This window comes from Pseudochaenichthys georgianus, chromosome 16, assembly GCF_902827115.2.
Source record: "Pseudochaenichthys georgianus chromosome 16, fPseGeo1.2, whole genome shotgun sequence".
NCBI classification, from domain to species: domain Eukaryota; kingdom Metazoa; phylum Chordata; class Actinopteri; order Perciformes; family Channichthyidae; genus Pseudochaenichthys; species Pseudochaenichthys georgianus.
The window spans coordinates 36414517-36437977 of NC_047518.2; the positions used below are offsets into that span (position 1 = coordinate 36414517).

Here is a 23461-nt window from a genome sequence, read left to right on the forward strand (position 1 = left end):
ACATTGCAATCAGTTGAAAGCTATTTGCGTCCCTTTATGACGCTGAAGGAGCCTAGGAGCGTCACAATTGGACGCCACGGACACTGACCAAACGTCGCTATTGGACGCTTAGGGAGTGAGAGTGTGTTGACACAAACTATAGCACAATAACACGATGCTTCATTTGTTAAGTCAAAACTGAGACCAAAATGTACGTTTTAAGTGAATTATATCCTGGTCGTTTACTTACTATTGCTCAGAGCAGAAACTGATGAAGTTGTCAGTTTAGGCCAACACACTGCTGGCGTTAGCTACATATGTACCATACAAATGGCATCTATCTTTTTATCTGGTACCTTGCAAGTAAACAAAAAAGCCTATCGCGAAACTATAGTAGGCTAAGTGAATATAGGTCAAATGTGAAGCAGACAATATGAAATACAACTTACATGCTCTATCAGTTCCCTTATCATGCCATTCCATTGGCCCTTTTCATCCTGAGAGCCATATCTCCCGTCAGGAACCAGACGGATCTCATACGTGAAGCCCAGGACGATGGCCAGCTCCTTGAGCAAGTCGATGCAGTATCCTTCGAATCTGTCGTTCCCAACCAGCGCCTTGTCAGACTTCTTAAGCATGACGTATGGCTCCTCCTGCACAGACCCAAAAGATCAAATGAAACGCAATGGCGAGGTCAGCTTTTTCAATTTGTTTCAGCACATGCACTTAATTGAAGCAAAGTGATCTGAGCTGATGAGTCGCTGTTGCATTTAACAGGCAGTGACAGCAGATTCAAGTTCAGCGTGTGGGTACAGGGAGTGTTCAAATATGAAAGGCGGCTGAGCATTTCCAACATCGATTTGTATTAACCAAAAGAGACCTAAGCTAATTTAATACTCTAATGTAAATTAAGTGCCTTGCTATAGTGATGGTAATGCATACAGAATGAATGTGTATACAGGGAGCTTGCTAAACCTACACTGCTGTATGTTATAATAATAATAATAATAATAACAATAATAGATGTATTTTGTTAGCGCTTTTACAGGTGCTCAAAGGCGCTTTACAGATAGGCCTATAGTGAAAAGAAAAGAAAGGAACGAACAACAAATAAATATTTAGTTAAAGTTAAAGTCAAATAATACAAAAACAATCACACATTAAAAGCCAGATTGAAGAGGTGACTTTTTGTGACTTTTGTGTATGTTGACCTATATAACTGGTGCACAGGTCGGTTTGTTTTATAGTCGGGTTGCTGACACTCTTTACTGGTCTGTAATATCCTGCCTGGCTGCTCATAATTCGGCCCTTATAAAAGCTTGATTAGAAACCGAATGCAGCGGTGAAATGGAACATGCCCACGACGTCGCCTGCATCAATTGACACCAATCTCCGAGGGAGAGCGGCCGAGCTGAGGCCTGCAGTGACAACGACTTACACGGAGAAGCTCATACATGATTTCCATTATAAACTGCCTGTTACCGTTTCCCTGTCAGATAAACTTGCATGTCCCACTGTGCATCTCATAACATGTTGGTGCATTTATGCAAGGCTGTAATACAATTTATTGCCTTGAATAGCCAGATGTATAATTTAGAAACTAAGTACAGAAACAGCGTAATTGATTCTCTAGTGAAGGTGATCCTTGTTTGTCGGCAATATAAAGATATTAGTCAAAGAGGAAAGAGGGATTTATTTTCCATGGACGTGATTAGTGTATATGGGTCAACACTATAACATCATGTGCTAGTGTCATGTTTACACAGTTGCCCTATTTGTTAAATTGCCTCTACAGTACAATGCATAAACTGACATTAAGCAGGAGATAGTTTATTCCATACATTCTGGAAAAAATGCCTAAAAAAACACAGTGATGATAGGCCTACACATCCTTAATTATTAGCCAACAAAATATGAAGCCACTTGGACACCACAATGTCGATGGTATTTTAAATAAATAATATGTTATGAATATTTGATGACAATGCATTTAGAGAGCAAGTGCTTCGCCGCATACTTTGCTAAAGTTGTCCAATTAACTTGATCAAAAAGTTTGCATGTGAAGGGAAAAAGTCATTACCATCTGTTTCTAGCCCTCCAATTCTTGCCATTCCCCAAGGTTTGGACTCAAATCAAAGTGTTTATACCAGTTTCACCCTCACAGTCGCAGCATGGGCGTGCATAACAGAACGAGGAGGGAGGCAGGCTTGCGAAGAGACATTACAGGCAATGGAGTGCAAACAATTAATGTAAGGGGGAAAACACATTAAGCGCCTTAATCTCTTCGACAAAGTTATCACTATAAAGCTGTCAGACGTCTTGTTCATGCATCACTGGAATCAGTTTGATGCAATGTCATTACACTAAGAGGGGAGATTGATATTAAAGTTTAAACTCGCTTCTGCAAATTGAAAGTAGGCAATTTCTATCATCTTAAACTAATGATTCCAAACAAAATAGGAAAAATCGAGGAACATGTCAAAACTCAAGTGCACTTGAGGCAAAAGGGATCCAAGACATTTTAAGTAAATGTAAAATGTGACTAATAACTTTATTCGCCCCACAGAGGGGAAATGTACAAACACTTGAACTACAGTAGGCTACTGGGGGAGAAACATTACCACCACTCTCACTACAACATAAAAGCAGCCAATACTACAACTACCTAGTGCAATAGTTCAACATTAGAGCACTTTAAACCTTGTTCAATGTCTAGTTTTAAAGCCCAAATTAACATAGATGGCACCTGATAGGCATTAATTATGCTCTCCCTTGCCCTTACTCATAATTACAGCCTTGTGGTCCAATATAGCCATAATGATAGTGTTTATTGTTGTGGCTTGTATATCTGTTCTGAAAAGGTGCAGGGGGGGGAACATCTGTGTCAGCACCTCTCTGATGGCTCCACAAAGACCCCAGCATCCATTGACAGTGTTAAGTACATACAACTAGGGATCTACAAATGAATGCAGTGTCGAGCGAAGGGAAGGGATCAGAGAGTTCTCTCTGTCTGCCCATGTAATTATTGCAGTCTCAGGGATAGTTTGTTCTGTATTTCTGACTCCTTTCTGCCAGGCCTTCTCATTTAACATTCCTGATAATTGTAGTTACTGTTGCTAATGCTGTCAAAGCTCCCTGCTCTCCCACGGCATACTTAAGCAGTTAATGATGAGGGCATACTCAACATTTCAAACTATCAGTGATATTTTCCAGACGATGATCCCTTTATTTTGAACTAAAGATAACAAGCTGAAATTAAAACTATCTCTAGCTTTATTTAACTGTAGCTAGCAAGCTATATGAGCTAACGCTAGCTCCATTAGGTGGTTGAAAGCTCTGTTTTGGTATAGAAAAACAAAGAAAAACAGCTTACTACCGTCTCAATTCCTTCATACTGAGTAATATCACTCTGACTACAGCCATGTGCGCAATACTTTGTGGGGGAAATACTAGGTTTGACAGGCCTGCTGTGCAAAGCTACTGTTGTGGGATACGATTAGGGGAATAACTGCTTAGTGAGATCTCAGTTATAATACAGTAATACAATGTGAAATCCTACATTTTTTTGCTAAGTTTAGATATCACAAGTATCATGTGTGTGCACACTTCTATACAATGTTGCAATACATGTATTATATAATGTAACATGGCTGATGCTTACAATTTAGTATGTATACTGTGGCGGCTGTACTATCTGGAAGGAAATCATGAAGGGTATGATATGTTTTACGCTAGGCTACTCGGGTTACCTACCAGGATGGTGGTGATGACGAGGGATCGGTTAGCCAGGGAATCGGTGATGTTCATCCCTTTTCGCTTCGGCAGTTCTGTGATGTTAAGACCTCCCGACACACTCCACTTCCCCACCTGCAGAAGATGAAAAAGGTGTAGCTCAGTGTTCTGTGTGTGTTGGTGGACTGTGAGGTGATTGGCTGTGTTACCATTATCTCAGCAGGCCAAGGTGTTTTTGAGAGCAGAGGTTAGTTATGTGTGTTTCTGGAGAAAAAAAAGGGTTATGGGTAGGCATGGCAACAAACCACAGATAACAAAATAATTTGTTGTTAAAATTATAGACTAAACATATTTGTATAACAATGAAAAACTGTATTTTGCAATGAAATCCCAAAGTAGAAACGATTCTCATAACATGCAAATTGACTGAATCACCTCCCCTTTTTTTTTTTACATAAATTGAATAAAGTAGACAAATGATATATTATAAATGATATTATATTGGTAAGTTGAAGGTGCGAGTTTCTGACGTATTGTAAATGGGAATAAAGAAGAAATATAAAGCTGAACAATAGCACTAAAACAAACTCAATGTAACCCTCCTATTGTCTTCGTTTCTGCCCCCCTTACTTTGGTGTTCGCACATTTTTAACTGCTATTACATTAACACAAAAACCATTAATCATCACCACATTTCATTTAACACCCTTTCAAACTGTACATTTGTATCAGACTACTGGTATATGTGAATAACTGCAGTAAAATATACAAAGAATAGACACTGAACATGTATTGCGTGCGCCAGGTGTGATTCATGTGGGGGGGATGGGCACATAAGAGGGGGACACACATCTAGAGCATGTGTGTGTTTGTGTGTGTGTTTTATCTGATCCGGATGGTTACTAATTCCTTTTCTTTATGGAGGTCATTTTTGACCGGGAACACCATGGGTGTTACAAAGTTGACTAAATCATCCAAAATGCAATGAAAGTGGTGATCAGCCATTTGATATGTTCAAATGTCTACTGTGAAGGATATCATAAAGCCTTAATGCAATCGAATGTAAAACAAAAAGTTATGACTGATGAAAGTATTAAATCGGTCAGATTTGACCCGAAGACAACAGGAGGGTTAAATGAAATTAGAAAGTATTGTAAAAAGGTTACAGTTCATTTGAATGAAGGCACAGCATGCTGGTTGGATCACACAGTAAATGTAGTCTTGCTCTGCAGTGAGATGAGCGAAGAGATTTCAACAAATAAAAGGATTTATACATGCGAGACGCCTGCAGGCAAAAAAACTCTGCATATTGTAGAGACACTCTGGAACATATCATTAGCACAAATAGTCCTGTGGCTGTCTGTAACAATCTGTTTGCAAGTCGAGCCCTCCACCAAACCCTCCCCCCCTCCCGTTTCCTCTATTACTACAGACTGAATATTCACTTGGGTTCATGCTTCAGGTGGATCCATTTAAAGACGTACGACCCCCCCCCTCAAAAAAGCATGAAAACGTCTTGTTAATGTCCTCCCTGTTGAATCCAGAAAGAGGCATATGCTCTAATTTGAAAAGCACATTAGTTACAGCTTGTCTCACAACCAAAGAGGACTCCAGGAGAGATATTTAAAAATGTCTGAATGTTTTCCGCTTTGCAATTTTTGTTCCTAATTGTACCCAATTACAATTAGCTCAATTCATTAAACATGATAGACAATAGACCTGATTCAAAAGTTATTTACTCATGCAACCATATGGAGAGCATTGCATTTATTTCCCCCTCCCTAGCATGCTGGCTTCGACTGAAAGTGGCTCTCTGCAAACCTTTTCATAATTCCTGCACACGCTCAAACTTGGGCTAATATTCAATTACAATGGATTAGTTGAGAAAATGCCACCTCTTAACCGGCTCAAACAGTTAAAGCCGATTCCACGGATATACAAGAGAAGGAAAAAAAATCCAGCAATCCGCTTCTGGATCAACGCTAACACACTTGAGCATGGGATTTGTCAAAGAGACATTTGAAGATGCTAATGTGCCATCAAATACTTTTGCAAGATGAATGTACTTCAACTTAATTGACCACACGCAGGACAAGATGCCAGGGAAATACGGGAGAACAAATTCAAAGCTGCATTTTTACAAGCTTTATTCCTGCACAGAAGGGTTAGCTGAAAAGCCCTTGCTATTATATGGTGTTGAGCCTTTAGGGAGTACTTGAGGAAGTCATAATGGGACTTATCCCTATTTGATGTATTCATAATGTATGAAAGCCCTCTTGTAGAGAAAAGCTGTAATAGTCCAGAGGGCACTTTGCCTTCCAGTATAATAAAATAATTCTACATTACAAACCTTTTAGTTTGTTTTTTCTCTCCTGCTTTTTTTTGTAAAACATGTTTATACAGCTCATTACCACCAAACAGCATTTTGGGCATCATCTCAAATTATCATTAAGAGAGGCTACAATTAACACCCTAATGTGTACCCTAACCCAATTTGCTTTATGATCCACTAACTTATGCTTATGTTGAAACGGCCAATTTGCTTCCTTGTTAGGAGGTAAATGACACTGTCACATTTGCATTTTCTGTTCCGCACCAGTAGGAAAATCTGAAACATATTTGTGAGATCAATAATCCATTAAATTACTTTCACGGTATAGGCCTAGCCATCACAGCTCTATAACTGTTTCATGTGGTGACACATTGTTGTTGCTGTTTTATTACATTTGAGCAAAGAATGCATTGAAAACAAAGACAAAATGTACCTTTTCAAGTCCTTCCTCCTTCAGACTGATGATGTCCAGGTCGAAGTCTGTACGCAGACCCGATGACTTGTTGAACGACAGTCTCCCCGTCAAACCATCCCAGTGTGACTGAAAAAGAACATATACATATTTATACTTATATTCAAACACACTCATTTAGTATGTACGTGTACCCAATATGTTGTCCCATTCTACTCTCTTGTACAATTATGTACACAATAAATAATTTAGTAGTTTTTCTATTGCAATATGGAAAAAGAGCTACTAAATAAGCAGAGAAAACACACATCGCGATCAAACACTACCACACCCTTTATCTTTTACTGTGCGTACATTCAGACGCATGCACACACACAGATCAAAAGTACAAACACCAACCATACAGGCTGCATTTCCTTTTTTTAATTACATTTTACATCTCAATGCCTCAACGCATTTCCCTCCAGACTACGGAGTTAATTAAAAACCATCTCCTTTTGCTTGATTCCCCATGAGGGGGAGAAACACAAAACTGCCCCCTATTACAAATCCCTGATACCCGCAACCTCCACATGTGTGTTTATAAGCAAACACAAGACAGTCGACATGCCGGTTTTCCCTCACGTATGCTAATAGCCTCTTTCAGCTATCTCTCTGACCTGTATCTTTTTGTTGTGTTTTAGTTAAGTCTTAGCTTTCTTTTTTTTTACAATTGTGGAGTATGAAAGAAGTCCTACTAAGATACATTGGTGTCTTATACATTTACTTTTTATTTCTATTTCTAATGTGATGCCCACTGAAAAAACAGACGTATTTAGTTGTCTATCGGGGTCATTTTCACTTTACTACATCTCTAAAAAGTCTCGGTACAATAGACTAATCAATCCTTTTGTGTGAAGTTGCACACAGATATTTAAAATCCCACACTGTCACAACCCCTAAAGGCTACAGCTCTCACTTGTCGTCAGTGTAGCTTGCCAAAAGCGTGTTGTAAGAAGATTGAAACTTAAAGCGGAAATGTGTGGTACTCTCTTTTTTCAAACCCCCTCATACCTCAATCCATCTGGCCTATCGCCACTGAGGTGGGTGGCATGTTCAAACGGCTCTAATTCAGAGAGTGACATAAATGCCTCGGCCTCCAATCTGACCTTCAGAACATGTCTGATGCCCGTCGAGAAGACTGTAAATCAGCCATGATGTGTGCTTTTATAACCAGACACAGTATGTTTGTATAAGGACATCGCTATACTGTTTACTTGGCTTTAGTTGTGATCTCTAAAAGCCACTAACTGCTTGATGGGATAGCTAACAATGCTCACTTTTTCGACCGACCCTTTTGTAGTACGCAGACACAAGACAATGGTTGTTGTGCATTGTAATGTTGAAGGCCTTTGCAATATCGTGTTTGCGCATTTGGCAGACAAGCAGGAATTGTCACTACAACTCAGAAACAAACAATAGCATTCACGGATGTAGTGCCAGTTGGAGATGTGTAGCTGAGAGGAACAATACAACGGATTTCATTGTTAAATGTTACACAATACACAATGAATGCTTGGTATTATAGGAATGGTTGAAAATGAACACATTGTGAGTTGAATTAGACAATTGTAGTATCTCAGCTTCTAACATTGTGCTCACAATAATTATGTTGATGTCATTACAAATGGATGGTTTCACATTGTAACACTAGTTCTATAAATAAAGCAGCGAAACAGATCTTTAAACTGTAGGATTAACCCCTTATTATTGCCAAACCACATACTGTAAATCAGATTACATCTACTTTCACATCATCTCTAAAGGCTCCTGCACCAAACACTTCCTTCAGTTCACCACAGACCCTCTCAATCCTTTTCTAAATCTTCAAAGGCACTGGACAAACACTGTGGTCAAACCATGCCATGCAACACCTCATTGCTCTTAGTGCGCTGCCCTGAAACCGCCAGCACCAGTCTTTAATCCCCACGGTTCAGGACTTTCTTGGGACTTTCCTTTTCAGTGCATTGCGCTTAAAAGGAATGCACAGTGACTGGCATCATTGCTCCTAAACAGAAGGAGGATTCCAAACATCTATCCTACCCCTCCTATGTTTGCAGCACACAAATAAATAGTTGTTCCCTGTGGTTGAATGGTGCCACTATTTTTATATCAGAGTTTTCTTTCTCAAGGACGCTGCCTGCTGGTAAAAGAAAGCCTTGGAGGAGCCACCAGCCAATGTCAAACCTCCCACTTACACACACACACACATACACACACACACACACACACACACACACACACACACACACACACACACACACACACACACACACACACACACGCATGCACGCACACACGCACACACACACACACACACACACACACACACACACACACACACACACACACACACACATACCATGTATACATCACTTCAGAGGACATTACATTGACTTACATGCATTTCCTAGAGACTTATCCTAACCTTAACCATAACCAACACATGCCTAACCCTAACCCTAATCCTAAACCTAACCAAGTCTTCACCCTAAAATGAATGATTCCCCTTATGGGGACCTCCAATTTGTCCCCATAAGGGAGGCGAGTCCCCACACGTGACTATGTAAACAGATGTAGGTCCCCACAAGTATAGTAATGCTAGTCCACACACACACACACACACACACACACACACACACACACACACACACACAATTTATTTAAAAATATGCTCTAAACAGACGATTATATATTTTCTATTTGTTTGCCCTGTTATCACCAGAGCCAGGTCATCCTCAGCTACACCACACTTAACTCCCCACATCCTGGTACCAAAGTGGCCACTGCTGTTATACCATGAGTTCAGGGTCACCCCGGATTGTCTTCTGTCAAGTGGATGGACCCCATGAGGAGCCACATACACACGTGCATTCTTCCCTTTGCACACTGGGTGAAAGGCTGATGCCAATGGACCGACAGTACAGTGTGTTACAGACGGCCCACTGCTCCCCCATCTCTCTCATTGGAGGACAATTGCAGACCAGGCATTATCACAGTATGACAAAGGAATGATGTTGTTTGTGACATCTGAAGGTTGCCAGCCCCGGCCACAATGTTACTCTGACTTAGGCCTTGGTTCCTCTGTGGTTTAAGCATTTTGAGTTATTTAGTGTCTTTCATATCTTGATGGAGTAGGATGCTGTGGACTGGTGAGTCAGGCTCAGGAGATCTATGGCCACACTCTAACTGTCATCACAGTATCTCTGAAGAGCGATCCTCTCTGGAAATCAGCCCAAACTGGCCAAAGGTATCCTGAAATTGGTGGCTTTGCTGTCCATTAGGGCGTGTAAAGCACTGACACAGACCGACCTAACCTGCACATGGAGGCTGCCATTGAACAAAGCTGTTGTTAGTGAACTGAAGTTCATTTTTATAATGTTAAGTGGCTGAGGAAAGAATTGACAGCCCCCTCATTCTGATTGCTTTGTGGGTGGTATATGCAGATTTGTTTTGCAGTGAATAAGGGGTCCCTGCTTTGAGGGAGGCCTCTATAATACAGTAGATCTGAGGTTAATGGTTTAATTTAGCAATAATAGGGGGAATTCTAAAACGCAAAAACAAATGGAATTCCTACTATTTAAAAACCACACCCAGGATAAATACAAATACAAATTATTTTGTTGTTTGAACAATTCAAGATACAAACAGTAGCATCTCTGCACACCCTTAATCTGCCATTCTGCACAGGCTTGTTTGTGCATTCTGACGCCCTGCCCCTGTCAGACTCTCATGCTAGATTAAATAAGAGCCGATTACACTCGTTGTGCTTTCAAAAGGTTACACTACGTGCATTCTGGAAAATAGGTTATGAATGCAGGGAATTTATAAAGCTGACAACAACACTGCTTTGATGTGTCTATCAAGGCTTGGTTTGCTTTGTGTGTGGATGTGATTGATTTTCTCGGTAAATATCCAAGTCTCAAATGACAACAAAGTCCTCTCTCCACTCCTATTGTCGCGTTCACCAATCAGTATGCTCTAATATCAATAACACTTCATTCAAATAGCAACAGGCCAAAGGTCTCCCATCACCTCTTTGATGAAACTCATGAAGCGCCCTCCAAATCTCCAGGGTTTGTGGCGGTGGCACTGCAGCGAGTTTACCGTCATCTGTGGCGCGTGCTGGTACGAGACGGATACAATGTGGACTGCATCATAGGTCAGAGCCGCATCTGTCTGGAATAAGGGGTGAACATTAATTCAGCTGATGCCTGCGGAAAGACATTAATAGTTTGATCACCATCAATGTAATCTCCACACTGCTGATGAAAGATTCAAAGGAACTGTGCAGGCTTTTATAGTTCAAATTTCTTTTGATACAGATATAACATTTTTAGATGAATTATAACCCTCTGAGTCCCTAATGTTATTACATGACGGGTTTTAAAGGCCCACTTTACACAACTATACAGAATATGTCTACATATATGTATATATAAATGTATTTGCCGGCTTAATGACTGATAATGAAATCCTCTTGGCCTTATCAAACATAAGGATTAGTACTACACACTACCTATCGCAGCTGTGGAGACATTGGTATATAGTTGTCTCTTTGTAGGACACTGATTTAAATTATTCTTAACCTATGCATTTTTTGTTATGCTGTGTATGTCATTTATTATATGTAATGTCTTGTCTTTTATCTGGACCCTGAGTCTGTAATAAAGTGTTGATTGATTGATTGATATACAGTACATCCATAATTGAATAAGTGAAATCATTTACGACCTCATTTTTCAACACCTGGTGTTTTCTTTTTGTGTTTTAATGACTATACTGTACTTCCTGTCTTTTTCTCATATTAAAATGAACATGTCTCTGTAGCACCTTTTATACATACTGTATTTACTGTTGGAAATCCTTTGTATTTCGCCAGCCTATGTATTTAACAGATCTTTTAAAAATGTAATTCAAAAATAATCAAGCTAATTGTTTAATAGATCAATAGGATTTGCACTTTAATGGACATATGACACAAAAATGTTTATTTAAGTTAGACCATTTATCGCAAATCGGCAATATATTTTCTGGCAGTATGTCATAAAAACAACACTGCTTTAATCCTCAACATCCTGTAGGTATGGATCTTACAAGAGGTGGAAGCTTTCCATTATATTTCTGTCTTGATGTCATCATGACCTTTCTGCAGATTGTTTGGTAGTTCATTCATGCTATGAACCCCTTCCTCTATTTCATCCTAAACCGGCTGTTCTGAGTCTAATACCTGAACCGAGTGGGCCCTTGGAGTGATCCAAAATCCCTCTCATGTTCCTAGTTGCATACTGAGACAAAGGTGCTTTGTCCATTATAAACTATGCATTTGAGAACGAATGGCTGTAAAGGGATGCACCTGGTCTGAAACAATACGATTGGAGAATGGCACATCCAAAGGATAATTGGTGCAAATTGGCTTAATGAATGTCCTCTGCAGTATCATATCATTCCCATCTGAACCATTGAAAGTGTACAAGATATGATTTGTGATTTTCTTGCAAATATCCGACTCTAGTTTTAAGTTTAGGGATTCAAGCAGCAGGTTTTAGCTCGAATAATAGGAGATACACATGTGTGGAGCCTCAGGTACTCCTTGGTGGTCTTTAAAACACCCACATGGTTAACTGTGGTTGTAAAGTATGTACTGTACCCTGTATACATCATTTATGTATAATCTTGACTGATTTGTCCTCTAACCTCTCATGATCAACAAGAATTTTTTTTCTAAAATAATCATGAGTAAATAGGAGACATTGTGGTCCACACAATCCCAGGGTAATATGTATTTACAAGATGATGGAACCACTCAGTATGGTACTGACGGTCATAGCACTTTTAAAATCCCTTAAAATATGCATTTTTCACATTCAAAATGTAGTCGAACTGAAGCTGAACTGCTCAAATGTGTTGACGTCTTTCATACATTAATAATTTGATACTACATGATAAACATCCTGAAAGAGTCAACTGTTTGTGTGTCAAATGGTGTTCTTAAGTGGCTACTCTAAAGCAGGGGTGTCAAACTAAATTTCATCGGGGGCCGGTTGTAACTATATAAATATATAATATATATATAAAATAATGTATTGTATTACATTATTGCCTCTGAATTGGATTATTATTGGATAGGATAATAACTTAGTAATTAACTACAAGCAGAAGTCCAGGGCAAATAATTGCAAGTCTCTTCAGTGTGCATGTCACAAAACGAGATGCATTGTGGGACATGTAGTTTATGGGCAACCTGCATCTGTAAAGTGGCATGTAACCGTATAATAAACGTACTATATTCTTTGCACGCTCTTGCGGGGCCACATAAAATGAAGTCGCGGGCCGGATTTGTCCCCGGGGCCTTGAGTTTGAGACCCCTGCTCTAAATAGTGTTATAATTGCGTTTGTAACAGTTTTTTTTAGGGTTGCGGAGACGATTAAAACCATGTGTTACCATGGAAAAAGCCATTATATGCACATATATAAATACATAGATTTGGTCCCTTTAAATATTTACATTTTTGTGACTGGCTTTAAATGGAACAAGAACACAGAAGTAATAAAACATACCGTCATGACCCCCTCCAGCAGGCCTGAGTCAGCTTTATGTGGAAGCTGCCTTTCCATCGACCATTTCTCCATAATGGATGCGACCAGGGGATTGTCCACGTTCATGATGCGGAAGCCGGTCATGTTGACACCACAGTATCGATATGGCTCCAGGTCAATGGCCATCAGGTCCTTTTTGAGAGACAAAAGTCATAAAAGATGGATTCTCATTTAATCTGCCAGCTCTCAACATCCCTGTTTTAAGTATTCATCCTGAATGCTTTCTCCTCACATGAAAAGAGAATGATGCAGCTGCTGATTAAAGTGATGCTATTTTAAGACCAAATAGAGTAAAAGGAAGGAGACACACATTAGTTTTCAATGTCAAATTAAGGGGTTTCTGTGAGTGTCTGGAAGCAGTGTCTGTTATATAAAGGACATCTGAAAAGCTCTGATGGAGGAATTGCTTTTCTGCTGGCAGAGCCTTTAAGAATTGACAAATTGTTATTTGTTTTGTGCCTACATAATAATGAATTACACTGCCTAAACTAAAAGCTTGTGATATGTTTTTATCTAGTTTAAATCTGTCTGTCAAATATTTTTTCTAGGTGCATATTTGTTTACCGGAAAATGTTATAATGAAATGAGACGAATCAAAGAACAAGAAAATAAGCTAAGTTAATTCTGTTGTACCACATTAATAATCTACTAGTATTCCCTTGGCAACATCCAAGCAGAAAGCAATTCAATTTGAGCTGCTGTAATTTCTAGGGCAGCCATTGTAGCTGAAGTGTGAAGTCACATGTTGACACATGTCGTGCTGGAATAGGCCAGGGGGCTTGGAAAATACATTTGGATGAACATAGATATTTCATTAGCACCCTGTGGGGTTAGTGCTAGGGGAACGAGAGCGTGTAAGACACTTACTAAATAACGGTCGCCGCAAGTCACTGAAATATTTCTCCTTTTTCTATTTATTTCCCACTAGAATGCAGTACAATACTCCCTTTTGTGAACAGAGATGAAAGAAAATCACTGTTGTTCTATATGACATTCAAAATGCTCAGAAAAGTAGATTGGGTTACAAGTTTCTCAGCTTAATAATACAAACTAACTGTGACAGAATTGTTTGTAAAAAAGTATAATTCGTCTTTTGTGACACTTCTGTTAGGGCATTTTGGGATGTCAAAAATGGTCTTGTTCCAATTATAAGTTCACTTTTTGCAGTACTGCTTTGTAAACACATGTATAGCACACACTCAACACAATCCTACAGCAGCATTACACTAAACATTTTACCCAGAGACCCTGTACATGTCTCCATACAGAAGTGTTATGGAGGTGACATAACAAAGTTCTTAGCTTCAGGTTCTCATAGATAGCTATGACAGACTCATTTTAAAGGACATGGAAGTTATTACCACGTACCACTGCTATTGCTTGTTCACGCTCTAATAAGTCGGCATTTCCTTCACCTCTTAAGATAAAACACAGACATCAGTGGATTCCATCGAGAGGAAATTGTAATGCCATGTATCGTTGGATCAAATCAAGCCGCCAGGTATAATCTCCTTAATGGTGTGTCTGTCAATATGGCAGCTTATTGCAGCATTAGATATATAGCACTGTGATTCCACAAAGATATCCAGCCTACACGTGGAAAATATTGTCGAAATAAATACCAGTTAATCCTCTTGTAAATAAATGGACCTATGATCTGCCAACTGTAAAACCTTGACACATAAATCAGACCCCTGGCAATTTAAGTGATATTCGTTCTCCCTATTAAAGCAATAGACATGTTACAGTGCAATAACCTATGGCTGCACGATGTCGCTGCCACGCTGTCAAGTGTGAAAGATGACACACATCATGCCCGGACCTTTGTGTCGTATCGCATCATCACAACAGGCTGGACGTGTGCGCGCATGAGAAGCACGAACACAGACGATAACACAGAGCGAAAGGAACAGCACACATCACGCTGGTATTCATTTCCATTCAGTCTGTTTGTCTCCAGATAGTCTGCGTCTCAGTGACGAGCAGCGAGGCTCCCTGCTGGGTCTGCTTGTATAAGTCAAACAAGATCATTTTATAGCGGAGTGAAAACACAAAATGCTCCAGATGGGAATGAATCTGAACAGAGACTATCTGAAAATTATTATTATTATTATTTTTATTTTTTTGTTATTATTTATTTGTTTGGTACTTTGTTATAATTATTAATCTGAGTGAAAAAAACAAAAAAAGAGAATATATATATATATAATATTGTTATATTTTTTTTGTTTCTGACATGTTCAATAAATTGACTAAACTAAAACGAATCTGTACTAATACCCATGTTGTGTTAAGTATATTTGATTGTGAAAAAGACACACGCCTTAGGTTGGCTTGAAGAAATATGTTCAAGAAATCTCATGAATTATGAATACCAACGACTTTTGAGACTTAATATCTAATGATTTCTCTGCATAATAACTATGTCTATAAATATACCTTCTCTGATGAATAAACGTTTTCTTTTTGTATTGAATTAAATCAGATAATTCTGTAGTCGTGTGGTTCTGTTTTGTTGAACAGAACCACACGTTTATACTAAGCTTACCCTCATTGATGACATGGTGCAGACAGAATAATAGTACAATTATATAGAATTCAACAGCAACACAACCTGCTGCGAACAAAAGGACCATAATGATTAATCAACACCAACTAAACATTATTTTCCATTCATGAAGGTCGATTGTGTGCTACAATTTTTTTTCACATTTTGAATGTTTTCCTTTTGAATATAGAATTAATCGTATATCATTTAAGATCTCGCAGAGGAACTTGGAACCACTTTCAATTTAAAATCTCAAGCTGTTGTTTTTTATGCTGCCATCTCAAAGACTTCTGTTGTATTCACTATAAAGCAGTGTGTGTGTTTACTACAGCATACTGAAGACTGCATTATGCCGACAGCTTGTCAAACTAAATTGATATTGTGGACTTGGTCCAAACCCCATTGGCAATTAGCCACTATTCATCAAAAACTCAAGCGGCGGGAGATGAGAACAAACGAGGCTCTTGCATTAACAAGCATGGTACATTACCAGAGTGGTGAAGATGTAGGAGTAATACTCCGTCATCATCCCCATGGTCTGCGCCTGCAAGGATACAGAGACAGTGGATGGGAGAGAGAGAGTGAATGAGAAGAGGCAGGTTGGAGAAAATCATATATTTGTTCACGTCTGAGCATTTTAAAATCAACAGCACAGTGATCACAAATGATACCAAAAAGACGTCATCAGTAATGGAACAAATTGAAATGTTTTAATTAACATATTGACTAACACGCTGTTCATTTTGTGGGCGAGTTTCTGCTACTGCTTGTCAGGATTTGTGCACCATATGTGGTCCATGGAATAGCAACAGTACTCAATGCTTTTCTATGCATTTAAATGGTTTGCAATGGCTTGGTGCACGTGACGTTATTCCAGCATAGAAGAGTGCCTTCAATCAAAGAGCTCGGTAATCTCTGCCTCATATCCCAACACTCCATCACTGATTCAAAGGCACCGTGTTCCCATCGCGGCTGTTCTGCGCATTTAATTGTACCATCTGTCGTGAAAAGAAAAGCCAAGGTTATGTAAATAAGATGCTTATGTGGAGGGAAATGTACTTCTCCACCCATAGACATCAAGCCGAATACATGACATTGAAACTTGGGTGTCACGCGTTGTATTGTTAGCAGGAGTTTTCTTTCATTAAAGTCATTTCTCCACTGCCGCCAGATGGATTTATCGTGTGACACAATATGATGGTGTCAACATTTCTATTTGTTAACGTCTTGTTTTTGGAAACCTATCTCTTTTCCCACCAATACTGAAGCAGGGTCACAGCAGAAAATATAATAACAATACAAACACACAATATAAAACGTATTTTAAAATACACCAGGGACATGTTTCTCATTTTCTCCCATCCAATCTGAGAGGAAGTATAACCTGACAGAGGCGTTGAGCCTGTCATGGTGAAGACAGGACTCGACATATTGTTAGGAATCATAATATGAGAAGTGAAATATTCCAAGGGCATTATGCAGTACTTGGTATTTAAACCCTGTTAAAATAGAGACTCTCCTTCATACGTATGCTGTACCAGTCGAGTCACATTACACATGAATTCAATTATGTCCTTTCGATGCTACTTACAGTATATTCTTGGAAAGGACTAACCTTGTTGGAAATCTGTAAATGGAGCAGTCTGCATATTGTAAGATACCGAGGTTGAGTAGCTCGTACATTTTGTCACTTATGCAAATCAATAATGATGATAATCCTTCCAAGTTTGCCTTTAGTAAGACTTTTGTTTTAAGTTTTGACACACGACTTATGGAGGGATCATGCTTTGTGTGCTGCAATATTGATAGTGGCTTGACTCTTAGTATATACTTCGAATGTAATCTTTATTTTAATTGTTGTAAGCAGCAATGGCTAAAGTTCCCTCCATATACGAATATTTTGGGTTTTGTGCTGAAGGTGGGATTAGACAAGCTAATTTAAAATGTCAACTGTGGCTTTTGAAAATTTTGATAGCTATTCATTATCATTTTAGTCATTTTACAAATGAAGATTAACTGAGAAATTGATGAGTAATTAAACCAGGAATGGATGTACTGTATACCTCATTTGCACCCTAAACTGTATTGAGGCTATTATAGCCAGCATACACGGCCCTGCTGCCACAAAAAGCAGTTCAACTTGTTTTTCCTTATTTCTACTGTCAGTAGCTTTTTTGCCTTCAAACCTTTTCCCACTTCTTGTCTCTAAAGGACAGATTCCTTGGTGCGAGATGTGCAGACTGGCCACAAGCGAATATGTGTCAACTTAGATCTCAATAACTTGAGAGGAATGAGTTATTTAAACAACTAGGGAGCGGATGATGCATTAGGTACACATGTTAACAGAAACTGACAGCACACAAAGTGGAGGAGGGGCTGATCCGGCAGCCTGTTCCTGACATCTATAAAGCATTAGACCACCTACACAATCGCTACCCTATGCATCGCACTGACAGTTCTTTGTTGACTGACAATCATTTCATGTTTGAATTATTAAGCGTCTTGGATGTTATGCCTCTATGTGGGATGTATTCAAGTCTGCCTAACAATTTATTCCTGGAAAGTGTCGCTCATGTTTGTAACAAGTAAACAATATTTTAATTGTATTCTATGCTCTATCTGTTATACAATTGTCAAATGTTAAACTGGATTACCCCGATGGTAAGAACTACACAATACAGTGTTGCAGTCTATAAGACAAAGCCTGTTTCAACAGATGCGAAAGAGCAGCTGTGCTTCAGACTTCATCACAGCTCGACATGAAACTATTACATGTTTCTCTGCCAAACATCAAAAGAGGATTGTTCACTCCTGGAAGTAAACAAATACACAACGATCGATTGGTGAGTTCCAGATTTGATATCTACTGCTGGACACTACTGCAGTTTCTTTTAAGTTGTTCTGACGGCAGAATGTCACTGCTGCTTGATTATAACCTACGCACCTTCTGCTGCTCCTCTGCTGCCAAGTTCTTGGCAAATCAAAGCCTCTGTATTTCCATCACAACACATCTGATCAACTGAATGCTAAAGAATCAACGGGTGCCAGTGACAGCTGTGTGGAAGAGAACCACATGCTTTCAGATTCCTGCTTCATGCTCACATCTGACATCAGAAGGCCTGTGCCACACTCTCTCACGAACCTGCTTGAGGACTTGAGCAGCCATTTGGTGACTGCAGTCGAAGATGATGCGAAACTCCCGGCTCCGCTTCATTTCCTTAAGAAGGGGTCTCGTGTCCTGTGAGTCGAGAGGAAGCTGACGGATCTTTAGCCTAATGTTGTACCTGGACGGGGCCATTATCAGCTCCTGTAGTCTGATAAGCCCTAAAGAAAAGAAACAGTAGACATAAATACATGGCAGCAGAGAAAAGGCAGTCCCCTTTATTGTTTTGATCTGTTGTTTTTAAGTAGGTAAGAGTACTTTCTCAATGAGAATACAGTAACATTGCAATAGTGTGTTCACCTGTGCTGTCATCATATACGACGGTGGCTGTTTTCCATTTGAGAGACTGCACCAGGTCCAGGATAGCATAGCTTAGTGAAGAATAATCCGGGTATAAATTGGCATAAAAGCTGTCCCTGTTGTCCAGGGGGTGATGTTTCCATCGCACCTGGACGTGCGGCACTTCCAACGCATTGCAGATTGACTGCACGGCGTTTGACGATGAACTATGTGAGGGCCCAAAGATTGCCACTACACCTAGAGAAAGCTGGTCACAAGCTACAGAAGAGTAAGAGAAGAGAGCTTGAGAAAGGAAGTGTGGTATTCTTCAGTCAATGGTCCATGTAATAAAGATTTCTAAATACTTAAAGTATGTTCCACTAAATACCACAGTTTGATTTATGCCATTGAACAATTATAATTATCAAACTAATACGAACACGTTGTTGCTTTTGACTGAACAGATTCCTTTTCTCACTGTAATCACAATCCGTGAATAGACCGAGAACAAGCCACTCACCTTTTCTCGATGCCTCAAAACTGTCGTAGATATTAATCCTCTGTATGTCATATGTTAGTGTTGTGTTTGGCAACAAAGTCCTGTTTCTGTTAATGCTATTGACAGCAAATTTAAAGGCAAGCTCCTCCGCACTAACAAGTGAAACGGGTCCTTCGGTCTGTTCGAAAATCCCACCTGAAAGACAAAAGAGAGAGACTCGTAAGGCCCCTGACGGTCGGCATCAGACATTGTCACAAGCAGAAGGAGAAACGCGGTCACATTTCCAGGTGGCACTAAATGGAGAAAATATTTACAGACATTTGCACTTAGGACTCGCAGTGAGAGGGCAGCACACATAACACAAGGTATTACATTTATACATTTACTCGGCAAACAAGGAGCAACCCTCTGTCTTTTCAGAGAAGCCTCTAAAAGCCAATATCAGCTTTGAAGTCTCGAGCCCTAGTGGATTTCAGGAGTGTATGTGTGTTTCTGTCTCTTCCATCAGGGCAGCATAATATCTCAGGCTCTTGTCTTTCCATTAAGGTGTCCTTTTATTTTACCAGGAAACATATTGATGGAGCAGATAACTGGACTAGGGCACTCTTCTTTTACATAAGATTCAAAGGAAAGTATTTTTCCATTTTTGTAGATGGACTGTGCTACTGCATAAAATGTACAAAACCTGTTTATGAGCACATCAAAGTGGACTCTCACTTTGGTGGTGTGTATCAAACCAACAGTGCTGCACTACATCCTGCAGTGTAATGGAACAAATACTTTTTGTTTGCCAGATTAAAATGCGTCATTATGATTTTGGGCCTGCAAGGCAATACAAGTTAAAGAATCAGCATACAGTATTTTCGTGAATTTAGTTAACTTAAAGGCGACTTCACGGATATTATAAACCAGTTTATTTGGAAATAACCACTCAATTTATGAAAATGGGCGTATCATTTTCTCTGTAGCTCTTAAAGGACCTTTCTAAATGATGATGTCATGGCGTTGGAGACTTACGGTTTATATTTAAATCACAGAAAGCCTGTGTTACATGGCACTGGAAATAAGTGCATTCATTTAACGCACAGTGGTTAACGAAATGATACAATTGCTTGCATATTTGGGAACGTAAGATACAATGTTTAAGGAACTTATGACGTCTCTTTTCATATACTGAATTGTACTTCTGAAGAAAACTGTAGACAAAACAAACTAATTCATTTATTTTGTCTATTTGTTGAACTTTGAAAACTAAAAGTCAGTGTCTTCATATCTTCGGCATCTTACATTAAAATAGCTAGTACACCTCCCACCAGCTGGGTGTAATTGGTAAAGTAACAAACATGAAATACTGACAATGTAAGACAACAAAGTCCCTGTGTAGCTCAGCCGCCGCCTTTAAGAAGACAGTTGAGACAGAATCTTAAAAGATGCCTGGAGGAACTTCCGCTTATGGAGAGACTGGCTCCTCCACCTCCTCTCTCATCGTGTTATCTATTTCAATAACAAAGCAAAATGTCTCTGCCATCTCCCGTCACTTCTGAAAAAGTTCACCGTCAACAAAAGTTGCAAATGTCTGTGCTTAAGTTTAACGTTTATGGCCATCATTTGAGCTATAAAGACAACCTTTTGAAACCTGTTTCCCCTGCACATTTCCAAACACTAAATCACTGCGGTAGATATCTTGAAAGCTATTTATTCTGATTCAGTCAGATCTCTCTTTGGGATAACCATAAGATATCTTAATTGGAATGACACAACTCAGAGAAAAGCAGCAAACCTCACATTCAAGATGGTTTGCTTGCTAAATGGAAATGTACCAGTTATTAGAATTGGTGCTAAGTAGCTACGTGACGATGGACTTGATAGATTATTTGACTAATGGTTTCAGAGGTTGCTTAATTTTGTCGGAAGTTAATGAGCTGTCTGTTAATTTCACTGGAATATTGATAGTGTTGCCAACAGTTGGATGATGGAGATACTTCTTGAAATAATCTTTAAAACAATGTTGATGTTTGTACATTCCAAGCAGTAACTGGATTAATATGCTTTACAATACACGACACAGGAACACATCTATAAAAATGGCTTTAATTGAATTACCCCTATTTCGATTCAAATAGCACAAAGTTATTTATCTTATTTTGGTGCTGTATTTGTGTTAATGATTCTGTTGTTCCCATGGCCTGGCACACACACACACACACACACACACACACACACACACACACACACACACACACACACACACACACACACACACACACACACACACACACACACACACACACACACACACACACACACACTGCCTTACAATCTGGTATTATTTCACTAATCCTGGAGAATACCTGGTCACAGAGTGCTGAGCTTGGAAAAAAATAGCACCTGTGACCCTCCGATGCCCCCGAACAGACCCCTAACTGACGCACACGTCTGTGCTGCTGTTGGCAGAGAGGCTGTTCCTGAAGCCAAGCTCATCTAGCTATTTATGAGTCAAAGCCTCCCTGGATGCGAGAGGACGTGATGCATAAACCGCCCGGTGGAATGCGTCACAGTAAAATAAATGAATCCGTCCATGTCACGGGGAAATCTCATTAGAGTACATTAAGTAATTGCTGGAGTATATAGTCGTTTGACTGTTAAGAGGATAGTATTGCACAGAAGCACTTTAACAAATGTAATAAACAGGGGAACCTGCTCCTTGAGAGAACAATCCTGTGGATAATTTGCTTTGCCCTTTTCAGAATTCTGCCATAAGTACAATAGCTTTAAAGCCTTAATGTAGAAAGAGCTCCCGCATCTCCATCCAATAGAATAAGCAGAAGCACAGCGCAACATGCACTCTAATGATGTACAGATTGAAATATTATGGAACATGTTTAAACGTTCCCATTCAAACCACCACTGAATGTTCGTTATTGCAGTGCGCACGTGCAAATTGAGATGCATGAAATGCAGACTTGTACTTGTAAATCTCAGTCAAAAGGCTTCAAATTAGCATGTCTCCAATAGACAAGAACACAAAGGGCTCTAATTAGTCTCTAAGGTCCTACCACAATATATAAATCAGCCACTAATTGCAGCTGTTTCCATAATTCGTCCTTTGAGGACTTTGTGGATAAGCTGCATTCAAAAGGCACAGACTGATGTATGTGAAGAGGGGACGACTGGCAAGTTAACGCCTACCCTGCAGAAAGTGAAACCAGACCATTAAAACTGAACAGAAATATTAACAGAGTCGGGGCAACTAGTAGTGTAATATGCAATTAAACTGTTATTCTATAGTATTGTGTACAAATGTGCAATAGTAAACAAGTAAAGCTAATCATCTCTAAAACAGTCACTCCATCTTACACATTTCTTAAATAACAAATCTGCACTGCTTATTTTGCCCGAGGCTTCAGGATCTAAAGTAATAAGCCTGAGACGACACAGCTGATTTAATTTATCCTAGTGGTCTTTTAATAGTGCGTATTATAGCATTTATGAAGCTTCCTACATCTACAAATAAAGGGATGTATATGAGCAGTTGGCCATATATCTTACAAAATACTACAATGTGTTTACAGGGAGGCATGTGGCGCACTGGCCTAGTGCGTTGGTGTTCGGATCAGGGGAGCACAGGTTCAAACCCACTGCAGTCAGCATGTCGTTGTGTCCCTGGGCAAGACACTTCACCCCAAATTGCTCCTGTGGGGATTGCCCACAGTATTGAGTATGTAAGTATAACATGTAATAATAATATATATATATATATATATATAATGCTAATTAAATACACATTTAAAAACAACTAAAACAATACATCAGGCATGCATGAGAGCCTTTGGTAATCTGTAGTCTGACAAAAAAAGCATTTTATTGTGAAGCAGAAG

At 39.4% G+C, this 23461-nt stretch overlaps 1 protein-coding gene across 1 annotated transcript in view; it reads right to left on the reverse strand.

Moving 5' to 3' along the window:
• Positions 1-23461, reverse strand: part of grik3 (glutamate ionotropic receptor kainate type subunit 3) — a 104976-nt gene that overhangs the window by 30105 nt on the left and 51410 nt on the right. The window contains exons 2-10 of the mRNA XM_034102942.2: positions 19605-19778; positions 19106-19363; positions 18785-18966; positions 16133-16186; positions 13056-13226; positions 10530-10673; positions 6477-6584; positions 3733-3846; positions 429-632 (exon numbers count right to left, since the gene is read on the reverse strand). Of these exons, the coding sequence (XP_033958833.1) occupies positions 429-632; positions 3733-3846; positions 6477-6584; positions 10530-10673; positions 13056-13226; positions 16133-16186; positions 18785-18966; positions 19106-19363; positions 19605-19778 (1409 nt within the window). The remainder of the gene's footprint in view (positions 1-428; positions 633-3732; positions 3847-6476; positions 6585-10529; positions 10674-13055; positions 13227-16132; positions 16187-18784; positions 18967-19105; positions 19364-19604; positions 19779-23461) is intronic.